This window comes from Juglans regia, chromosome 12 (assembly GCF_001411555.2).
Source record: "Juglans regia cultivar Chandler chromosome 12, Walnut 2.0, whole genome shotgun sequence".
NCBI lineage: Eukaryota > Viridiplantae > Streptophyta > Magnoliopsida > Fagales > Juglandaceae > Juglans > Juglans regia.
In genome coordinates, this window is record NC_049912.1 from 30,135,295 (window position 1) to 30,158,784 (window position 23,490).

At 36.6% G+C, this 23,490-nt stretch overlaps 3 protein-coding genes across 7 annotated transcripts; 2 read left to right on the forward strand and 1 right to left on the reverse strand.

Annotated features, from left to right (window-relative positions):
* Positions 1-4,005: 4,005 nt before the first annotated feature.
* Positions 4,006-5,090, forward strand: LOC108981578. Its single transcript, XM_018952810.2, has 3 exons — positions 4,006-4,238; positions 4,340-4,456; positions 4,538-5,090. Exons 1-3 carry the CDS (start codon positions 4,170-4,172, stop codon positions 4,976-4,978), a joined length of 627 nt encoding a protein of 208 aa, XP_018808355.1. The 5' UTR covers positions 4,006-4,169; the 3' UTR covers positions 4,979-5,090.
* A 549-nt stretch (positions 5,091-5,639) lies between these two features.
* On the forward strand, positions 5,640-10,149 carry LOC109008569 (protein INVOLVED IN DE NOVO 2-like). Of its 5 annotated transcripts, XM_018988716.2 has the most exons (9): positions 5,640-5,893; positions 6,183-6,236; positions 6,495-7,480; positions 7,587-7,768; positions 7,997-8,086; positions 8,186-8,473; positions 8,791-9,000; positions 9,361-9,599; positions 9,939-10,149. In XM_018988716.2, the coding sequence occupies exons 3-8, from the start codon at positions 6,529-6,531 to the stop codon at positions 9,595-9,597; spliced, it is 1,959 nt and encodes a 652-aa protein (XP_018844261.2). In that variant the 5' UTR covers positions 5,640-5,893; positions 6,183-6,236; positions 6,495-6,528; the 3' UTR covers positions 9,598-9,599; positions 9,939-10,149. The 5 variants fall into 5 exon arrangements, with proteins under 5 accessions (XP_018844261.2, XP_018844263.2, XP_035539042.1 ...); XM_018988718.2 differs by lacking the exon at positions 6,183-6,236; XM_035683149.1 differs by lacking the exon at positions 6,183-6,236 and having other exon boundaries at positions 5,640-5,875.
* Positions 10,150-14,803: 4,654 nt separating this feature from the next.
* Positions 14,804-16,981, reverse strand: LOC109008573 (expansin-A4). Its single transcript, XM_018988725.2, has 3 exons — positions 16,730-16,981; positions 16,017-16,335; positions 14,804-15,362 (listed from the first exon to the last, which is right to left on the reverse strand). The coding sequence occupies exons 1-3, from the start codon at positions 16,884-16,886 to the stop codon at positions 15,053-15,055; spliced, it is 786 nt and encodes a 261-aa protein (XP_018844270.2). The 5' UTR covers positions 16,887-16,981; the 3' UTR covers positions 14,804-15,052.
* Between the last annotated feature and the right edge of the window lie 6,509 nt (positions 16,982-23,490).

The window sequence follows — 23,490 nt, forward strand, 5'->3', positions numbered from 1 at the left end:
AACCCCTTCAAGTTGAGTATATCCTTTAGCTACTAATCTGGCCTTTAGCCTTTCAACACTCCCATCAGAGTTGTACTTAATTTTGTACACGTACTTGCATGCAATAGGTACTTTTCCAGGTGGTAAATCAGTGAGTTCCCAAGTGCGGTTTGCTTCCAAAGCAGCCAGCTCTTTGTCCATGGCTTGACACCAACCCGGGTCTTTAATGGCTTGTTTGTAAGTCTGTGGTTCAATGTGAGTAGAAATAATGGTGGAAAAAGCTTGATATGGTGGTGAAAAAGAATTATAAGAAAGTGTATAATGCAAAGGAAAACTTGTACCTGATGAAGACATGAGCTTCTTGTTCAACTTTGGAATGGGAGTAGTAAGAGTAGTCTGTTGACAATGGAAATCCTGCAAAAAACTGGGTGCACTTCGAGTTCGAGTGGACCTTCGAAGTGGGATATGGGAGGTTGAAGGAATAAGTGGAGAAGGAGAAGAGTTTGGAAAAGATGAGTGGAGATTCTCTAGAGGACTTGGAGCAGATGGTGGTTGAGTGATTGGAGAAGAATTTTGGGAATGTGAGTGGAGGTCCTCTAGAAGATTTGGAACAGGTGGTAGTTGAGTGATTGGAGAAGAGTTTTGGGAATGTGAGTGGAGGTTCTCGGGAGAATTTGGAGCAGGTGATGATGGAGTGTTGGGAGAAGGGGAATGATGCTGTTGGTGAGGAGAAGAAAGAATGGGATGTGGCATGGTGAGAAGGGGGGGTTGTAAGAACAGAGAAGAAGATTCTGTGTTGGGATTGTGGGAATGAAAAGGAAAGGTGGTTTCATGAAATTGGACATCTCGGGATAGGAAGATTTGTTCAGTTTGTAAATCCAGTAATTTATAGGCTTTTACTCCAAAGGGGTAGCCTAAGAAGATGCACTTTCTACCTCGTGGATCAAATTTCTTCCTACCATGGGATAAAGTATATGCATAAGCAAGACATCCAAAAACTTTTAAATGTTGGTAATGGGGTGGGGTATGGAAAAGGGTTTCATAAGGGGTTTTATTTTGGAGAAGAGGGGTGGGGGTTCTATTAATAAGATAAACTGCTGTTAGAATACAGTCAGTCCAAAATTTGAGAGGAACATTTGATTGAAATCTCAAGGCCCGAGCCACATTCAAGATGTGCTGATGTTTTCTTTCTACTGTCCCGTTTTGTTGAGGTGTTTCAACATAACTCCTTTGGTGTATGATGCCTTTGGTTTGATAGAAATCTCTCATTTGGAATTCAGAACCATTATCACTCCTAAGTATCTTAACTTTTGTTTGAAATTGTGTTTCAATGAGATTACAGAAAGTGACAATACAAGCTCGGGTTTCAGATTTATTTTGAAGCATATAAACCCAAGTTGTTTTAGAGAAATCATCAACAATTGTGAGAAAGAAACGAGAACCATCAACAGCAATGGTGGAGTTGGGACCCCAAATATCACAATGCACAATATCAAAAGCATGCAAGGATGAATGTTCAGAGTGGGGAAATGGTAGACGATGCTGTTTGGCTAATGGACAAATAGAACATGGCATTTGATTATTAAATCTCAGATTGTTTGTTACAATAGGATCATTGATTAAAACTAATCTGGAAGATGAAATGTGACCAAGTCGATAGTGCCATAAATCATGAAAAGAAGCTGAATGAGTAGCAGAAGCAGAAGGGAATTGATCTTTGTGTGTGAAAATAGGCCAAGCATCAGTGAGAGCAGATGGTGACACCCGTGAATTAAGTAGATGATAAAGTCCTCCTCTAACTTCACCCATCCCAATCGTTGTCCAAGAAGCTAGGTCCTGTAGGAAACAAGAATTGGACAGAAATATGAGGCAGCAAGAATTATGTTGAGCAAGCTGTTTGGCAGACAGTAAATTAAAATGGAAAGAGGGTACACACAAGACATGATGAAGCACTAAGTTCTCAGAGAGTCTTACAACACCAGTATGAGTAACAGGAACTGTTTCTCCATTAGGTAACTTGACTTGGTAACAAACAGTTGCTGTTATGGATGTAAAAAGAGAGGAGCAACAGATCATATGATCTGTTGCACCTGTGTCAATGATCCAAGGTGAGGTGTGTGAATTGTGAATTTGTGTGTGTGAGGAAGCACAAGTGATCATACCAGAAATTCGAGAGGTGCTGACATGATTAGAAGATGAAGAGGGAGAAGGTTGTGCAATAGAAAGAGAAGCCATGGATGAGCTGGTATCCTTTGGATGCAAAAGAGCAAGAAGTTGTTGATATTGGTTCTTGGTAAGAGCCATTGATTCAGTTGGTTCATCCTCATGATTATCCTCTGAAAGAGTACGAGAGTTATTGGCAGCTGCTGCAAAATTTCTGGTTTTCCCGTGGAGCTTGTGTCCAGGAGGATAGCCTTTTAATTTGTAACATTTGTCAACATTATGGCCAGTCATGTGACAATGTGTACACAATGGAGGTTCAGCATTACCAATCTTAAAACAGTTATCAAGAGAGTGGCCTGGAATCTTGCAATGGGAGCAATATGGTCGATTGTTTTTCTGGTAAGTAGAGTTGGTGATCTTGGCATGATTTTTGGTGGGAATGTAGGTAGGTCTAGCCATCATGGCCATAAGATCAGAAGGTCCAGAGGTGGAAATCATTTGATGGTGGCGTTCTTGTTGTTGAACCATAGAAAACACACGATTAAGGGGTGGTAAAGGGTCAAGAAGCATGATCTGGTCTCTTGTGTTTGAATAAGATTCAGACAATCCCATGAGGAATTGGATGACACAATCACGATCGTAACGATCATGAAGAACTTTCAATTTGCCACAATCACAATTGGGCAGCGGGTCATATATAGCAAGCTCATCCCACAACCCTTTGAGATGACCAAAATAAATGGTGACAGGATCCTGGTTTTGAGATAAACCAGCTAAATCTCTTTTAAGTTGAAAAATACGAGGACCATTTTGTTGAGTAAAACGATCCTTAAGTTCCATCCATAAAATTTTGGAATCATCAACTAAAGTAAGACTTGATTTCACAGAAGCACTTACAGAATTTTGTAACCAAGAAACAACTAAATCATTGCATCTCTCCCAAGCTTCAAGAAGGGGATCTGAGGAATCAGTGGGTTTAAGAATCGTGCCATTGATGAATCCGAGCTTGTTCTTTGCACGAAGAGCTCGGCTAGCAGCACGTGACCAGCTAACATAATTGTCAGCAGTTAAAAGGTCAGAAACTAATGTAGCAGCAGGGTTATCACCATTCTCAATTCGGAATGGGTTGAAAGGGTCAAAAAAGTTGAGGTATCGTTCAAAGGAAGGCTTGTCGTTGGTGGATTTAAGAACATCATTCTCAGTATTTGTTGTCATTGGATCGAGGGAGCTCTGATACCATGTAAGAAATGGAAATACAAAGAAAGTTTGCAAGTATGAAAATACAGAGATGAAGAGAAGGAAACTCTCTGTATTTCAATTGAATGCCGTAGCAAGTGTACAAGCATATATTTATATACAGTTGCTAAAGAATATTCTAACTGCCTATTTCATATGAAAAGACAATACTACCCTTAATATACAGCTCAGCAAGGAATAGGACAAAATAAATAACAGAAATGTGAATGGTTTCTAAAAACGGAAATGGCAGGGCTTCATGCATCAGTAACCACGATTTCCTTTCCTCCCTTTGCATGTGGTTCTGTATTATCCTCCAATAACAGCTGCTAGAGTACGTGGCTTTAAAGGTGGGTCAGGCGGCGGTATCCCGTCAACTATATACGTAGTTAGTATTCATGTGATAGTATTTTAACTCCTCCAGTTCATGGGCTTCACGTCTCCAGCTAGCCCCCGCTGTTCTCTGTTGACATAAATAAAGACGTACATTAATGAGTTCATGCGATGGCCATGCTCTCCACAAAAATATACCCAACAATTAATAATACCAACCTTCAAATCACTTTCACTTACTCTAATATATCCTTCCCACTGCACAGAAATCATGGTTTTCTCCTTCCATTTCTTCTCTGGGTCCTTTTATGCCCCACCAATACTGTAGTGGTACCCACGAACAAACCAAATAAAGCACTACTCCTAACTCTCTGTACCCCTATTCTAATCTATCCCCTTTCGTGCCTCTTGGTCTCAGATTGTTATATATTATTAGAGTTTCTTTCTCTGACTGAGCAATGAAATTCGAGGACCTACTGATGCAACGAGGCGAGGAGCAGCAGAAAAGGCTGGACCTTGAGGAAGAGGTAAGAGCTTGTACTACTACTTTCCTATTTGGGTATTAGAATTCGAGTAATCCAAACTCAAAGAAAATGGCATATAACTTTTCACACCATATTTTTTGCAGGTCAGTTTGCTAGAGGCAGAACTGAAGGAGGAACAGGCATTGAACAGAATTTTGCGCTTTGCACTTCAGGGGCCAATTTCCTCCCGCCCAAGTCTTTGCTCATCGGTTCCACCTCAGGTAAAGGCAGATAATAACACAACAATTATAGCTCAGTGAGATTATGCACTAAATGACCTCAGAGATGAATGTGTAATTCAGGTTCAAGTGTTTCTGGAAGAACTAGCAATGGTACAGGAAGAAATATTGTGGCTGGAGAGAAAAGTTGAGGATCTGAAACTAAGCTTGTACGAAGAGAGGGAACGAAGCAGAGAAAGGGAAATGGAGCATTTAACAAGAATACCAGAAGACGGTTACTTGACTTACTTGCGATGCGGACCAGAGATCCGGTCGTCAGTGCTCAATGTTCAGCGGTCCAGATCAGAAAACCGTGATCATGAATTTAGGAAAGAAAGAATCATAAAGGAAAGAAGATCTTCGTTGGGTTCTGTATCGGAAATCCTAAGCATGTCTTCTACAAGATCCAGCGGTAAACTAAAGTTTTTATCGAAGAAGAATGTTCATAAGCCTCGTGCTAATACAAGAGGTAGAGAATCCAAAAGGCCATCGGCAAGATCTTCGTTTGAGATTAGTTTAACCTAAGTTATAGTGGGTCCATTGCACGCGACCAACGTGGTGAAACATGTCTATGTATTGTCCCCCACCCGAAAAAAAAAAAACCCACAAAAAAGAAGTTTTTGGCGTTAAAGTGACATGTTTATCGATCCGAAAATACACATTTATAGTAATTTCATTTCTCTCTGTGTTTTCCTCTATTCGGTTTTGGATGAGATGAACAGTAGAATATCAAATGTGAAGGAGGCATGCCGGGAGATTGAACCGAAACCAATTCCATCAATAAAGTATGAAGAAACCAAATAATTTCTTAGAGAAACTGATGAAGGTGCCTAATCAGCATATTGCTCGAGCGAGAAAACCATAAGCTGATAATATATATTGAGTTGGAGTAAAATATAAATTAACCACGTAAATTAAGATGCTTAAATGAAATCCGGACAATTGAAGAATTTAAATCATGACTCGCCATTTCATGCTTTAAAAATTTAATTTTTTTTTAATACAAAGTATTGTGTATTGATTCTGTACAGTGTGTTAAAAAAATAATACTTTCAATATTGACAGTTCATGATTCGGCAATGGAGGCCCCCCCAGGCTATGGCGTCAACTCTCTACGACCAAGGTTCAGAGGTTTGTGGCTTGGGGAGAAGAAAAGACACTGTTTCTTTTCTGGTTGATATGATTTTGGGACGTCAACTAAACCACCTGACGCGCGAACTCACACATACGAAGTCACACTTATTATTGTCCTCTTGCTGGGTGGGTGGGAATCTTTCACAGCACCAAGCGCATGTCGCTAAAGTTTTTGCCCCAGCACCCTTGGTCTAAACCCATAACCCCAACCTTTCCTAATTCTTCCAAGGGATCCCACAGCACCACATTCTCACACTCTTCTCTGTCCAGGATTCCAGAGACCTCCAGGTACCTTCAATTTTGCAGGTGATCCTCTCCGCTGCTCACATTTTCTGCTCTATTTCTTTCTATGCATGCATTCGCTTGTTTGGATAATATGTCCTACATGCATGGTCATTTGCGGGTTTTGATTCTCTCTGTTTCTCATCTGTAGAGTACAAGGCTCTAGACTTGTCTGTAAAAGTCATTTCCATGTTCCTTTTCGCTGGTCCGCTTGCACTTCTTTTTTTATTCAAGGTTGCATCTTTAAACTCCCGGTTGCGTTTTTTTTCATCCCCTTAATGTGCGAGGGCTGTTTTGAATTATGTGTGTACAGGTGTGGTCTCAAATGCAAGAAGGGGGTTAAAAGATAGATCTTGGATTAAATACAGTAAGATTTTGGATGAACTGGAACGGTTTCTGTGTTAAACGCTCAAGCGTGTGTACCTACTCTTTTTATGTTCTAATTACCCTTCTTTCACTTCCTAATGCTCGTATTTAATCAAGTCATCTGTGAAAAAATTGATAATACTACTGTGAATTATTTGCAAGTGTGAAAGTTGATTTCTTTTTATCCTCCTCTTTTTTTTTATCCCCTTCAAAATTCCGGGTACTTTGTAATTTTGAGGGTATTTGTAATGTGTTACAGCTCATGAGAAGATACGGACATTAGTGAATCTGAAATGGACGAGTATGAAGATAAATATTATGAAGAATTGAAGAATGGGAATCGCAATGTTAAAAATTCTGACGAGACGTTTGCTTGCCCCTACTGCCCGAAGAGAAAAAAGAATTATCTATATAATGAAATTCTTGAGCATGCTTCTGGGGTGGGCAAAAGTAGTTCAACAAAGAGAAGCGCAAAAGAGAGAGCTAATCACCTTGCTTTGTTGAAATATTTGGAAAAGGATTTAGGTCCATCAAAACCTGTTTGCAAAAGTAGTTCAAAAAAGAAAAACGCAAAAGAGAAGGCTAATCCCCTTGCTCTGGTGAAATATTTGGAAAAGGATTTGGCAGGTCCATCAACACCTGTTCTCAAGAGTGATCCTCCTATTGATTGCAACCCCAATGAGAGAATCGTGTGGCCTTGGACAGGAATTGTGGTTAACATTCCAACAAGACGGACAGATGAAGGAAGATATGTGGGAGAAAGTGGATCCAAGCTGAGGGATGAATTGAAAAGTGGTGGGTTTAATCCCATAAGGGTCCACCCTCTATGGAATTTCCGGGGTCATTCAGGCAGTGCTGTTGTGGAATTCCAAAAAGATTGGCCTGGGTTACATAATGCCATGTCATTTGAGAGAGCTTATGAGGCAGATCATCATGGGAAAAAGGACTGGTTTGGTATTAGTGGCCAAAAATCTGGTCTTTATGCTTGGGTTGGCCGTGCGGATGACTACAGTTCAAGTGGGATTATCGGGGACCACTTACGAAAGATTGGGGATATTAGAACCATTTCTGGAATTATGGAGGAAGAAGCCCGAAAGCAGGACAAGCTTATATCTAATCTGACAAACACTTTTGAGCTGAAGATCAGGCACTTGAAAGAGATGGAGGAAAGATGTAGTCAGACTTCAGTTTCCCTTCGGAACTTAATGGAAGAGAAAGATAAGCTCCTTCAAGCTTATAATGAAGGTTTGTGATGTAGATTTCACCATATTGAATTTGTTACTTTCCATTCCTTTCCGCTTTCTGGGCATTCTAGTGGTATTAATCCATTCCATGTTTGTTTGTGTAACAGATATAAGAAAAAGACAACTGAGTGCAAGGAATCACTTTCAGAGGATTTCCAATGACCATGAAAAGATTAAGTTGCAACTGGAATCTCAGAAAAAAGAGCTTGAGATGCGTGGGATGGAATTGGAAAAGCGTGATGCGCATAACGAAAGCGAAAGAAGAAAGCTTGCTGAAGAAATTGAGAAGGTAGCTTTATTTTAACTGACAATGCATATCCCAACGTCTCAACAGTCAATACCGTCTATAGAGTGATTGATTACAAAACTAATTAAACTTGATATCATCGAAGCAAGTCCTGCTATTTTCTTAAGATTTGTATTCAACCGATCACAACAATAGTTTATTTTTTTTAATGATTATATGCACGTGTGCAAGAGATATGCCTGACAGTGCTGCTCTTTGTGGTTCTATCAGAATGCCATAAGAAATAGTGCTCTGCAATTGGCCTCTTTGGAGCAACAAAAGGCTGATGTAAATGTATTGAAACTGGCTGAAGATCAGAAGGTTTGTTAGTTGTTTTCAAGAGCTTAAAAAATAACCTGAACATCTCCTTTTCAACTTTGGAGAAGAGAAATTGGTAATATATTACCATTGAATTTGCAGAGGCAAAAGGAAAAACTCCATAACAGAATAATTCAACTGGAAAAGCAACTGGATGCAAAACAAGCGCTGGAATTGGAAATAGAGCAACTGAGAGGGACATTAAATGTCATGAAGCACATGGTAGATGATGGAGATGTAGACGTTTTGAAAAATTTGGAGACAATACTTAAACAGTTGCGTGAAAAAGAAGGAGAGCTTGAAGATTTAGAGGATTTGAATCAAGCTCTAATAGTGAAGGAGCGCAAGAGCAATGATGAGCTGCAAGGAGCTCGAAAAGAATTAATTAATGTAAGTTCTTTTCCCCCTTAATTGATGAGCTGCAAGAAGCTCTAAAATGCATGCATTTATAAGAATTAAGTAGAAAAATGGTATAGTTATGCGGAGAGTTTATTGTTTATTTATTAACATTATGAACCCCAGAGGTGACTAACTCATGAGTTAATTAGAATACTTGGATTGCCGGTGTTCTACACTATGGCATCGATGTGGACTGTGGATCGTATGCTAGCTTTTGGGAAAACTCCTTATGTTCTGAATTAAAAAGTATTAAACTTGGTACAAATTCCCTCAGCTTGTGAGTAGATACTAATGCTCTTATTTTTTAGGACTGGAAAGAGATAGAGATACGTGGTGATATCGGGGTTAAGAGAATGGGAGAACTTGATGATAAACCATTTCGCGAAGCAATGAAGAGAAAGTATGATGAGGAAGAAGCTGCTGAGAGAGCTTCAGAACTGTGCTCACTGTGGAAAGAATATATGAAGGATCCCGATTGGCATCCTTTTAAATTTGCTACAGTTGAAGGGAAACAGCAGGTGTTATTCTTAAAACTCATAAAATCTGGCTTTACTATATACTACTCTTGGTTGTAGATTATATCTGTTGCATGGAAAGTAGTGCATTTTGTTTTTCTTAGATGTTGTGTATTTTGCGTTCCAAAAAAACATTGTCTGAACATAGGTGCTGCTTACACGTCTGTTTGGTGGTTTGCCAATGTCCTCTTATGTAGCTTTTCAGGAATTTGCTTTCTGCTATTCTGCATTTTTCAATTTGGTCTGTGCATGCACTTTGGTACAATTATCTTTTAAGTTTTTTGAAGTTCATGTAATCATCAAGGATTCTATTGCCCTAATTGTATGCAGTTTACTTAGAATGACTGTCACCAATCATTTCAGGAAGTTATAAATGATGAAGATGAGAAATTAATAGGTTTGAGGAATGAATTGGGTGATGAAGTTTACAAGGCCGTGACTACTGCTTTAATGGAGATAAATGAATACAACCCAAGTGGACAGTATATAACATCTGAATTGTGGAACTACGTGGAGGGAAGAAGGGCTACACTTGAAGAAGGAGTCAAATCTATACTGGAGCAATGGAAAGGATCTAAACGCAAAAGGGGAATGAGTTGAAGGTCGGTGTTTCAGATAGCGTATTACAGAAATTAAGGGCAGGTATTCATGCATAATGATATAATGTGGTGGGCTGCCATCTAGACGGGTTTTGAACTTGCTATCTTTTTCACTTGTTTTTGCTACCCACACTAGGTTGGTTTCCTTTGGTTATTGACAAGCTTTTTACTACCTAGGCCAGGTGCCATCTTTTCACTTCATTTTCTCTGCAAATACTGCATTTGCATTCAGTTCATTTGTTATCAACATCAACATTAGCTACAACATACCCACGATTTCCTGTAGTATGCAAAGCCATGCTGAATTTTTCTCACATGTAAAACGTTGCTGCTGGTTTGCAGGAAATGATATTTCTGGCTCCAAATGACATGTCACTATGGAGATGGAATGAGCTGGCCCATTTACTTGAGGGCGTTGTGCCTTTATGGCATTTGTTCTTTGTAAATTATGGAATTCCATTTTGTAGGGATTTTGCCGTTCTCCATGAGAACTTTTTGAAATCAAACTACAGCCGTGGTTAATCCAGATTGGGCTAGGCCCGGCTTCGCTGCAGCTACGAAACAATATGGACCGGGGGCTGCCTGGAGGCCCACAGCGCCTAAACAAAACCCTAGAATTTACCACGCAAGTCATTGCTCCTTAAAATGGTAACACATCAGCCTATCGTGCCGGAGCGAGAGCTCTCTGTGCCGAAAACCTATCTCGTCTTTCCATTACTCATTTCTCTAGCATGCCGTCGCTTGTCCTAGGTTTTAAGCTTATGTTAGCAGAGGGTTTGGGCTATGATTATAAAGAGAGAGGGCTAGAGTGGGATCCCAACAAAGAAAAAGGAAAACCCAGTTCGATCTGGAGGAGAAACTAATGGAAGGTGCCGCCAACCCCAAAAGGGAAGGCTTTGGTGTCTGAAATCTGACTCTTTTTCTTTATTCTCGTATTGGTTCTTCCCGCAATGACAGATCTTCCAATTCTTTTACACTTGATATGAGCTCCAAAACCCTGTTAAGTCAAAGTCATTTTTTCCCTTTTCTTCGTGGTTTTCCTTTCTTTTTTCTTTTTTTTTTTTTTTGTTGTTTTGTTTTGTGCATCTGTTGTATTTGTGGTGAGAAAACAGATTATTTTTGTATTCTCACCGAAACAACGATGCCTACAGAGAAAGCCTTCTTCATACTTGTCTGTTTTTTTAGAATCACTTACAGGCGTGATTAGGCAGCGGCCAGACAACCGTAGGGATGGTATCCACAGATGACGAGTCATTTCATCTCGTTTTGATCTACTAAACTCCATCTCACATTCCTGACATCTCTTATCTTTACATCTTCCTTATAAAGTTGTTTTTCTCAAATTTTTCTTAATTTTTTCCTTTGGAATTGTTGGGTTTGATTCTCTGAACATTGTCGGAGGAGAATCTAATGGAAGGTGCCGCCAACCCCAAAAGGGAAGGCCTTGGTGTCTGAAATCTGACTCTTTTTCTCTCTTCTCGTATTGGGTTTCTTCCCGTAATGACAGATCGTCCAATTCTTTTACGCTTGATATGAGCCCCAAAACCCTTTCATTTCATTTTCCCGTTTTTATCGTGGTTTTCCTTCATTTTTTTCGTTTTGTTTTGTGCATCTGTTGTATTTGTGGTGAGAAAACGGATTGTTTTTGTATTCTCACCGAAACAATGATGCCTACAGAGAAAGCCTTCTTCATACTTGTCTGTTTTCTTAGAATCTTACAAGTGTGATTAGGCAGCGGCCAGACAACCGTAGGGATGGTATCCACAGATGGCGAGTCATTTCATCTCGTTTTCATCTACTAAACTCCATCTCACAACCCCAACATCTCTCTTTACATCTTTATAAAGTTGTTTTTCTTTTTTGGTGTCCAAATTTTTCTTAATTTTTTTCCCTTGGAATTGTTGGGTATGATTCTCTGAACATTGTCTATTAGGTAATTAACACCTTTTGGGAGAAAACGTTGGACTTTAATTTGAAGCCAAGGCGGAAGTAGCATGCTTGTTTACATTGTCAAGAAATCCAAGCAACAATTTAGAAGATTGGGCTTTAAACTATGAAGGGAAATTGCATGGATAACTTGAGGGACTGATGAAATTAACTCCTAAAGGTGCTCAACGATTTGACGAGAAGAACATAACCGTGATCCTGTTATGGAGTATGTTATAGCGTCAAGATCTCTCTTTTTTTCTTCTAGCAGACGATAATCCATTGAAAGTAGAAGTATCAGGGACCATTAGATACAAAAAGTAGGAAGAAATTTTGAAAACCCAAAGATGGTAAAGAGTTGTAAAAACCCAGGCTTTAAAAAAGAATAAAAAAAATCAAAGCTTTGTAAAAACAGAAATAAATTAAGAGATCAGTACAGCAATATTATCCTATAAATAAACAAATTAAAGTTGCTGTCAAATTAACCTTGGATGAATATAAAAGAGGAAGGAAAATGATTAACTTAAAACTATTTTACCACTTAATAGTTTCTCAAAATTGAATTTCAATTTAAATGAAGTGGTATGTTTACCTTAGTTGATTGTAAAATGAGTTGTATGAAAATTGTAAGAAGTTCGATGATAAAGACTCGTTTTGTCAGTTTTTTTTTTTTAAATTTAAATATTGAATTTTAAATTTTATAATTTTAAACCTATTAATAGTTGACGTAGAAAAATAAGTCTGTGTAAATGTTTTTTAAGTACATATAGTATTTTTTAATAGTAAATATTAGTAGCCGACACTTTTATTCATCCAATACTTCTATTTGCCTGACCTTGTTTTTGACTGGCACCGTAGCGCCTCAAATTTGAGGTCAAATGTAGAAGTAGAACTACAACTATGTAGAGGAAATGAACCAAAGTGCTCTAACTTGCTGCGAGCCTTTCAAATGAAATCGATACAAAGGTTGTTGGAGATAGAGCATAAGAGCATTAGTAGTTGTTTCAATAAAATTATATTTTGATTAAAATTTAATTAGATTGCATAAAAATTTACTGTAGTGGACTCAATAAAACTACAATACTTTTAACTTTGATCATTTTTACTAATCAAATATGTTGAGTCCAAATTGTTGGCCAAATATTATTTTGGCATAAAAAATTCACTCTCTCGCGTGTTATTCATTTTGCGCGAGCTCACAACTGCAAAAAAATTTTCTTCGTCTCAAAAACATCATTTTGCTGGAGTGCTTCAAGTTTTAGTTTTACAATATTATGATTAGTTAATGCCAATTTTTTCTTTTAAAATTTAATATCAACTTTAGAAAATTAATATTTTTTTAATAACGAATAAATATTCAAATTACAATTAGAATTAAAATAAATAAAAATGTCAAAATCAATATTTTAATATAATAGTGATAGATTTGGAGAGTGTTATTTGTTATTGTTAAAAAGTTGCTAGCTAAATTTATATAAGTAAATTCTCTATCCAAATTTTGGCCAAATAGTCTAGGAGCATTAACAATGACATAACTCTTGCTAACTCCAAAACTAGTTTTGACTAAAACAGGCTTTGGGTAAAGCCAAAATTTTTTAAGAGGTTAATCCATATTGAACTAACTATTCAAAAGTCAAAATAATAATATAATTATTATTTATATTTTATATTTTGCAACACCCCCCTCCCCCCAAAAAAAAAGTGCAAGGAAGATTTATTCATATCACCTATCATTTCTAGTTTTGGCCACTAATTTACTTAGATCATAATGATACCTAGATCTTAACATAATTTCTTCATGCTCATCTTGTGTGCAGAGACTACATCAACAATAAATCTGCTCTAAAACTCCATAAAACATTTTATAGAGTATTGTGTGTATATCAGTACTCTTAACTCAAACCATATTAATTCATCTCATATTAACTCACTATATACAAATAACGGCCAACAATTGGGATTACAAAATTGTTTTAAATACCGATTGGTACGGTCGGTATATGCCGTACCGGCCACTGGTCCGGTAAGATATTATATATATTTGGTACCGGTCCAAATACCGACCGTATCGGCTGATATTTTAGCCTGTACCGACTTATATTTCGGCTCGTACCGGTCGATATTTCAACCTTTAATTTTTAATTTTTTTTTTCAAACTACAAGCTTATTATTTAACCCTCGATTCGGATTAGACTATTTATAATTTATATATATATTTATATATAATTTATTCATATATAAACTATTATTTTGAAATATAATTTATTCATATATCGATTATTCTGAAACAGTATACGAAATGATATCAATATCAAAATATTTTGTTCCAGATATTCGGTATGATATTCAAAACTTTGGATTACAGGATAGATTATCTATGCATTTATTTGTGAACCGTTCTCTACAGTTATAGTTTCTAGGTAAGAATGTAAATAGAAATTTTGATGGGAGCCTTTCACATGGAATCGTTTGTTTTTAAAATTGAGATGAGTTAAGATAAAAATTAAAAGTTAAATAAAATATTATTAGAATATATATTTTTAATATTATTTTTATTTTAAAATTTAAAAATGTTGAATTGTTTATTTTATTTTATATAAAAATTTAAAAAACTTATCAGATAAAATATGATGAAATAAAAAATTTCTAATCCTTATTTCCTACTCTGATGTTAGACTCACTTCCATTCAGTCCTATATTCCTTGTATTTGACATCAATCAGTGCTCGCAAAGTCGTACATAGCATTTAGATTTCTGTGGCATTTGTTTGATAAGACCTTCTTTCAGTGTTTTAGTTTATAACTTTGACCTGCCCAGGTATGCAAAAGACGCAGTCCATTAACAGGAGGAACCTGGATTCAGCCTTCAAACTTCAGAAGCAGAGAGCTTGAGCAGTGAACCAAAGAAGTCGATGGGGAATTAAGCCAACAATTTTAATTCCCCAGATCATTCTCGTTATGTGAATACAGAAGTTTGCTACTTACCCAACAAAATTAGTTTTCTCACACAAATTTAGAACATGTTTGAAAACTTGAAACTATAGGGGCAATGCTGCTAAACTTCGAAGTTTACGAAGTTCAGTCCATTATGGTCAATTCATGACCAGCCTCTTGAATTATCTCTTAGTGATGATATGCTTTCTGACAAAAGTCCATGTTCAACTATTTTCCTCGCATTGAAATGATATTTGTTAATCTTAGATTCAGATATTCACACAAACTGGAATATTTCATAAAGACTAGAGTGAAAATACTTCATATATATATATATATATATAGGTATTTGATTTAAAATTAAGCCGCGGGCTTACATAAATTATCAGCCACTTCAGCGCCTAACATTCCCTCCCCTTTTGCTTTTCCTTTCACTTTCTCTCGCACCATTACAAAAGTCAAAAAGTTTCACCCCCACATACACACTTTTCCCGGATTTTCTTGCTCTTTCCCGCACATAAACTTTCCAAGAAAATTTAAAAAAAAATAAAGTTAAAAACCAAATGACATATATTGAGCTGGGAAAATGGGGATTTGTTAGACCCTGAAATTCTTTCCAATGAAAGTCTGTGAGAACTGCCAACTGGAAGGGACAATGTTCCACGAGGTGGAGCTGCGGCGATCGCTGGCTGTGACCCTGAAAGAGAGTGACTGACCCACCAAAACTGCATTTGACTGCCAATTTTGACCCCAGTTACGGCTCATGGTCATCCACCCAGTCTTTGAACCCTTCACGCTCACCTTCACTATATCACCTGCACCCGCGACGTTGGTAATCAAAACCAAGTTGAAGTAACGGTGGCCGTTGATTGTGAACCTGATCCCACCCAGCTTTCGGCATGGAACCCTACACACAAACATAACAAATTCAATTACGCACAAAAGGTAAATATTAAGTAAATTAAGATTCATTTTAAAATATCAAAATCTTCTCTGACTACAGATATCCAACCTCACACACCTCTCTGAGCTTCTCTTACCATTGGGTTGAGGAAGGCGCTTACGCTTGTGTACCAGAAAAGTCCATTCTGTTTCCTGTTGGGAGTCGTGTATTGGTGCTGAAATGGGTGGGTCCGACCTGAACCCTTTTCAGATTGATGGACGAGAGATCACAGGCCACTTCTGTGGTCCCTGTCCTCGTGTCACGGTAAGATAGGGACGTGACAATCACGTGGGTCAAAGTGGAGGTGATTCTATGATGTTAGCAATGGATGGACGGTTCAGATTTTACTGGCAGTAAATTTAACGTACTACGATGGAAATCACTAGGGAATCAATTTTCTGATACTTTCAATGTTCATCACTGTACAAGTACGTGAAAATGCAGTCAACCGAATCGTATAGCTTAAGGTCAATGCCATGCAGGTTGTTTTTTTTATCTTTTCCTAAAGAATACCGCAACTTTACCATTCGTCAGAAACAGAGTCCGTCCAGAGATGGGCTGACTACAGGAGTAAAAGAAAGCAAAAGAGCACGTATATAGTTGGTACGAGAGGCTCACCGGCGGTAAGAGACGGGGACAATGCCTGCACGGTACTCGGCGATCTTGAGGAACATGGGCATGGCGAGGTCGAAGTGGGGACGAGGAGGGTTGCACCACCCGCCATTATCATTGGGAAGCGCATAGTTGGGAGGGCAAAAGTTGGTGGCGGTGATGAAGATGGAGGGGCTGCCTGAGTGGCACCACTGTGGTTGGTTAGCGCACTTGATCTCGAAGCAAGCTCCGCAGCTCAACCCGTTGTTGAATAGGGCAGTGCTCAGTGCAGCTGTGTTCACGCCGTAGCCTTGGCTGTAAAGGTTTCCGTACCCACAAGCACCTCCTGGAGAGGGAAAAAAAAAGCGTATGATGAGAAAATAGAGTACTTGCAATGTGTGAGATTTTGTGTGTAAAGCCTAAGGATCCAAAGAATGGCAAATGGATTCTTGGAGTTTGTGGCCAATGTGAGTTTTGCTGTGTTTGAGTCGAGAGGCATGTTTGTCTTTGACAGTGATCATTGGGTGGGATAGAACCAGTGAAATACTGGTGAACTTTCTACTCTTTGGTGACTTGGTGGAAAATGAAGCTAGAAACCCTTGGTTAGAAAAGCTTTCAAACGAGTTAAAACAGAGTTCTAAAACAAATAAATAAAGAAAACAGAGATCTGGAGAGATTTTCCATTTTCGCAGACTCTGCCATGAAGAGCTATAATTATGAGTAGGAAACAGAGTACGTACCCATAGTTCCAGAGGCGTCATTACCACCGTAAAAGGTAGCATGGGCGGTTTCCCACGATCCGCCGGAGTAAACGCCCGGGATTCTGGAGTCGACCAGAGTCAAAAGTGCCAATATTAGAGAAAGAATGCAGGCCAGAGCACTCATAGGAGTTGCCATATCTTTGAATGCTCCGAGGGGCACAGAGAAAGATATGGCTTGATGCTTATTGGCTGTGTGTGTGGGAGGGACTTGGGGTTAAGCAGAAGCAAAAGAATGCACTCTATTTATTGAAGGAGAAAAATACCATTGTCAAAATTAAAAAAAAATAAAAGGCAGAATTTGAGGGAATAAATTATAACCCTTGATTAATGGTGTTTGGTCTCTCTCCTAATCAATAACTTTTTTTTTTTTTTGTTTTCTTCTCCCTCTTATCTCTTTTAGGGTAGTGTCACCAGTAGTCTTGTATTTAGAATTGACGGAACTGCCACTGGGAATTGAATTTTTTTTTTGCCGTAAATAATAAGTGTTGTTTTGGGCAAAAGCAAGGGATGCGTAATGGAATGATAGTGTGTGATAAAAGGGGCCTGGATCTCAAGGCCGATATGAAACCACTTTGCTTGATTTGCAATCAACTTGTGCGACCGAAATTTGTTTACTTTTCCTTTCTGTTTTACTACTCATTGGGGTCGTGTTGGGAAATCGAAGAAATACTTCAGTTTTGACCTAAATTAAATGCAATAAAAACATATCTTTATAGTATATATGATGATCATTTTGCACTTACACGTGTGTATCAAATTAGCCATTATTTTTAAAAAATAAAATAAAATAATTTGCAAGTCCCATTTTTAAAAAAATAATTTTTTAACATAAATGTGTACGTATATGAAAGAATCAAATTTTAGGCTAAAAAAAAAAAAAAAAACTTAAAAGTTAAAGTTTCAACTTTCAATTGCATCAATCAAGTTGGGAGATTCTTAAGATAGCTTAATTGAAGACAGATAAGTCGAGCAAACTTATCCAGCCGAGCAGGGTGCTATTTTCGTGAAAGCATGCGTTGAGTTGGGGGCTTTTCGCTTTGTTAAAGTTGGAAGTCGATGTAATGCCGCCGTAACAATTTACCCGCCCAGCTTGATTTTTATTTTTATTTTTATTTTTTGGTGCGATAAAAGGAAAGTAAAATTCAACGGGCAAGACAGTATTGGGGGGGGGGAAGGGCCCACTTCTCCGCACATCTCGCTCCCCGTATCACGCCGTGGATTGGCCGTACGTCCAAGTAGACTACGTAGCGCAGTCCATGCATGGGTGGAGGGGTCTTTGGGTGGCCGCAGTCCATTGGTCTTCAATCTTCATTCGTATTTTTTATTACTTCTTTCTCAAATATACTACTTAACAAGTCAAGGTTCAATGTGAAGGTGCTGCATTATCTCGATCTTTTGTTTATTTTTCTACACGTTTGGTTTGAAATTTTTCGCCACATTACACGAGGGTAAAGCACCCCCAACTGGACTTTATGATTTACGTGTTCTTTTGGTAATACCTAGAAGAGAACAGCTATTTATGAATTGTGAAGTTATACATGAAAGTCTTAATTTCTATATTTTTATTTAATTAATATGTAATTTATTATTTTTATCTTTCTATCTTAATATTTAAATATAAAATAAAACAAAAAATGATAAATTATATATTAGTTAGGTGGAAGTATATGGTGTAAAGTTTACTTGTATCATTTCTCTTATAAGTTATATGTGTAAATATATATTTTTTATTATGAAATATCAAATTATTAAAAAATATATATTTTATATTAATTAACGTGACAACTGGCAATTATTTATTTTAACCTATATTACTACTATTTATGTATTGGGGAGTTTATTACAGTGTGAATACTTCGCCTAAAAGTCTATTCAATTGATGAAGAAGGCTAGAGTTTTGATTAGCAAGGAAGTATTGGCAATAATGGATTACAATTTACAATTGACTTGAAACGGTTAGGACGGTGCGCTTTTACGCTTTACAGGTTTGCATTAAGGATCATATGGGGGTGACACAGCCAGAGTGTCCAATCTCCCCCACCAACCAAATCCACCAGATCTTACACGTCATCAAATAATTGAACTGCAGTTGAACAATACGCACCAACCTGTCACCCATGACCCATTGGATTTGTGCATGTGAAATTGCCACCAAGATTTTCACCACGTCACCGACCCAACTGTTCATCACCCCCTCAAAACAAACCCCTTTATTTGTGGAAAACACGACATGACATAATAATTAGCAAAGAATAAGGTTAATGAATTTCGACCGCCAAGGATCAGGTTGATTAAATTCGAATTTTAAGAATCAAACCCATGACAACTTTATATATAGTGGGACCATAACATAATTTAGAAATATAAAGAAGAAGAAAAAGAATAAGCTACATACATAGTTATTGGACACTGGACAGCCTGCCGAATCACATGATTGATGTTTCTTTGAAGTTGGGCCGTCAACATAATTTACTTTTAACTGTGGATTTTTATTTGTTATGTAACTGTGGATTGTTTAAGTATAGGTGGATGAAACATGTAATCATGATGGATTGTAATCTCTAATATGTAGGCATGTGCATCTACAGAAAAGGGTCTTGGAGCTCGTGGTCATTTTCCACGTTACAAGTTAATGTGCTGTTTTGCCGCGTAGTGGTAGGTTCATCACCTTGTCGCGTTGATGTTTTTTCAAAATGAATTCTCATTATTACAATTTACTAATAGATTGCACGGATTTCTATTACTACGTACGAAGTTCTTTTCACGGGAGATCCGAATTTCCTTGGTGTACGTACTAAAAACCTTCTCCTGAAAATTAGAGTCTTGTGTAATTTATAGCAACCATTCTAGTCAATTAATGTGTCACGGGTTGCATGCACCCACAACATCATAATTCCAACTATACCCTGTCTTCGGGTTGATAAGCTAATAATTTTATTTAAAAGTTTTATACTACACACTATTGTATAATTTAATTTAAAAAATAAAATTTAAAATTTGAGTCTTAAAAATCAAATTATGTAATGAGAATAGTATGTGATATAAAGACTTTTATAAAATAACGCTACTTGAATTATAACAGTTATTGACGTTACTTGAATCAAAGCAAGGAATTTGACTCCCCCTTTAAACCTCCCCTTCTTTATTAACTTTCCCCCATGATTAATATATTTCATTGTAAAAAAGAAATTGGTACATATGACATTGTCACCTCATATTGATAAATGAGTCATGCTATAGATCAGCCACTGTTTTATCACATACCTCACACTTTTTTATCTTTTTCAACTTTACGTCACATCCAGTCATCACCCTTAACCTCTCTCTCCCCTCAATTTCTCTATCTGACATCTCTCTCTCTCTCTCTCCTTCCTCACTCCACTCAATCTTGTTGTCCGACCTCTCTCTATCTCCTTCTTCAAGCTCTCCTCGACCTTTCTCTCTCCTTTAGTGCTCTCTCTCTCTTTCTTCAACCTCTTTCTCTCCTTGGCCTCTCTTTCCAACCTATCTCTTCTAAAGTTTTGTTAAAGGAAAGAGAATAAAAACTAAGATAAAAAATAAATCCCTACACGTTAGGTGTGGGGTGTGCCCTATACAGGAGTTGATGCAAAGATTTTTCATGAATATAGCTTTCGTCAGGACAAGTATCTACAATGCTGTTCGCTTGCATTATTGGATTGTCGGGGCCCATATAGATCTAACCTATTCTTCTTGGGCCCGACTTCTTATTAAGTACAGGATATATTGGGCTTTATCTACCAACTATCAAAGAATATATGATTAAGAGGGAAATTTTCATCAGTTATATTTTCAATTTTGTAAGTTACAATGGATGTGTCAAGAGGTATCATAACTATATATTGAGTAAATTCGCGAGGCATGCTTTCGTTGAAAACTTGCCCCATCTTTTCTAGACCTAGGGACTATTAAATATACTCTGTCTCCTCTTTAAATGAAACCCCATATCTTTGTATGGGCTCTATATATATTGAGCTTTACGCGATCCCCAAAAGGAAAAGTTTCACAAGCAAGCAAATTTAGAATCATCAATCATAAAATTATATATCTCGAACTTTTGTCCTCCCAATGCACCAAAGCCAGCAGTCCCACTACGATACCTCAACTTTTCTTTTAATTCCCAGCTCTAGCTACTTTAAGCTTCATGAAGACCAACTTCCACATCAACCAATTTAACTAACACCCATAATAACGAATAAAAATAAAGCCAAAGAAATCATTTCCACGATTAAAAAGAAGAAGAAGAAGAAGAATATAGGCAGTAGTAGTACTTTTGGCATTGAAGAGAAGGTTGGGGATTTTGTGAAAAGCATCTTCTTTATGAACTTGGCCCGACTCAGCAATTACTGCCTAACACATTCACATGCGACTCAACATTGAAAAGGAAATTAATGCTCAGTACACTGATAAACTGTACTGATCTGTATTTTCATTTCTCGATGTGGACCCCATCGAAAAACGATTTCTTGAAGGTCTTTCCAAACGATTTCTTCAGGGTCTTTCCAAACTTGTGGTTGGATGGGCTTTTTTTTTTTTTTTTCGCTAGCTCTGTCCTACGAAACAAGGACGCACAGAATCTTTTAAATTCAAATTGGATGGGGTTCAAGTTCTCACCCGCTACTTGCCATTTTGGGCCGGTTTGGGTCAATCCCAGAAAAAGTGGCGCCCGAATTGGCACCATTTATCTATCTTAAAAAAAAAAAAAAAACAAAGAAATCGAGCATCCCAGACCTGGCCCAACCTAAAACGGGCTTAAACAAAACATGCGCCACATCCATTCCCCGAAAACGTCTAAAGTGACTAGTTGTATCTGTTTTATATTTCACTGCAAATTAAATACTGGATTGATTGGGCATGAAACCCAATTAAGCATTAGTCAATGCTAATATTTTAATTAATCTTTATTTGTTCACGTAAGAGCCTGAACCCGATAATTAGATCCAATGAATGATGTTTTGCAACCTCATTTTTTCTCATACATTCATTTTTTCTCATACTTTTTGTAACATGATTGCCTTCTCCACTTCTTATCCAAAACCTCCACTAATTATTTTGAAATTTTAAATAAAATCTTTTTCGTTCATTAGTATTAGAGATATGGTCGGCATTTTGTTGCTACGTGTGAACAAATATTTGAGCCAACTGCAGTGATTCATAATGGATTAGATGAGTTTTGAAACTCATCATCCTCATATACTATATTTATTTTTATTCTTTCTAAATCAATTAGATTCTTCTACTCATCATTTATATATCATATATTAGATAAAAAATAAAAAATAAAAAAATAAAAAATTATGTATAATATATAGTATATAGAGATGATGAATATAATTTTTTTTATGAGGCTTATCTCATTAATAAAAATTATAATACTATAGGTATTGAGTGAGTCTCAATTTTATAATTTTTTTTTTAATTTGAATTTTAAATTTTATAATAGCTAATATGTCATCGTGCATATTATATAACTAAAATTATAATTATAGAAAGTATTTCTCAACGTTTTATGTTGAATTGTCGAATTTGTGAATTGTCTTACATCAAAATTTCCTTTTTATTCATTGCTTGAGAGTTGCGTGTCCGACACCGAGACAATGCCAGACAATTTTGACGGGACAACCGCGCCTTATGTGCCACATGCTTCGTTATCTTCTATGGATCTAGACGGTGATATTCACATCACCACAGTTACTGCCAAGAAAGCGTGAATGTTATTTGGTGAGCCAATAGACAAGCAAAAGTGGGGTGTAATTTATTTATTTATTTATTTTAACAAACAGTGAGATTTAATTTATTATATTGTAGTCTTTTATCTTTTTATATTTTTGAAAGTCATTTTATTTTAAATATATATTTTTAAATTTTTTTTAACAAACCACGTAGCACCACATTTGCACTGCCACACAAAATGAATTGTATAAATTAGAAGTTATAATAGATTCACCTTACAAACAAAGATAGGAGATAAAATAGAATATCCCGGAGTGATTCTAAGTTACGAATGGAAGCATGGATTTTATGCCAAGGAAAGAAAAATGAAATAAATATTTTATATATTTATTCAGGTTTAGATGTGAATATAGTTTAATATAAAAGAAATATTATTTTTTTATCTTAAATTTTATCACGAATCATATTTACTATATGATATATTTTAAATGACTTTCATTTAAATTATTATTTTTATCAACCACTTAAAATATGTGCGATTGAAAGATAAAAAAATATAAAGACAAAGGAGTAACATTTCTTTTAAGTATAATAAGCTCGACACTTTGCCATTATTTAAATTATTATTTCAATGAACTGATCGGATCCATTAATTAATGTGCCGAATCTTTAACTTTGCATGCGAAAATAAATAAATAACCGGAGGTTCAAGTTACCCCTTGCCTCAATTCCCTTCAAATAAAAATCAAAAAATTTAAAATAAGCTTCATTTAGATGTTAAGAATATTTCAAATTATCTGATAACAGTGAAATAATTTATAAAAACATAATAAGAAACTATTTATAAATAATAAAATAATCTAAAAATATATGAGAATAATTATATTTCCAAACCGACCATTAACAACCAGTAAAGACATATAAAAAATTAATTCAAAAAATTAATTTAATTATTCTCTTGAAGGATTTATTTGTAAAATAAAGTGGCTATAATAGGATTGACCCACGCCTTAAAATCAGTCTTTCCTCTCCACCTTAAAACAAGGATA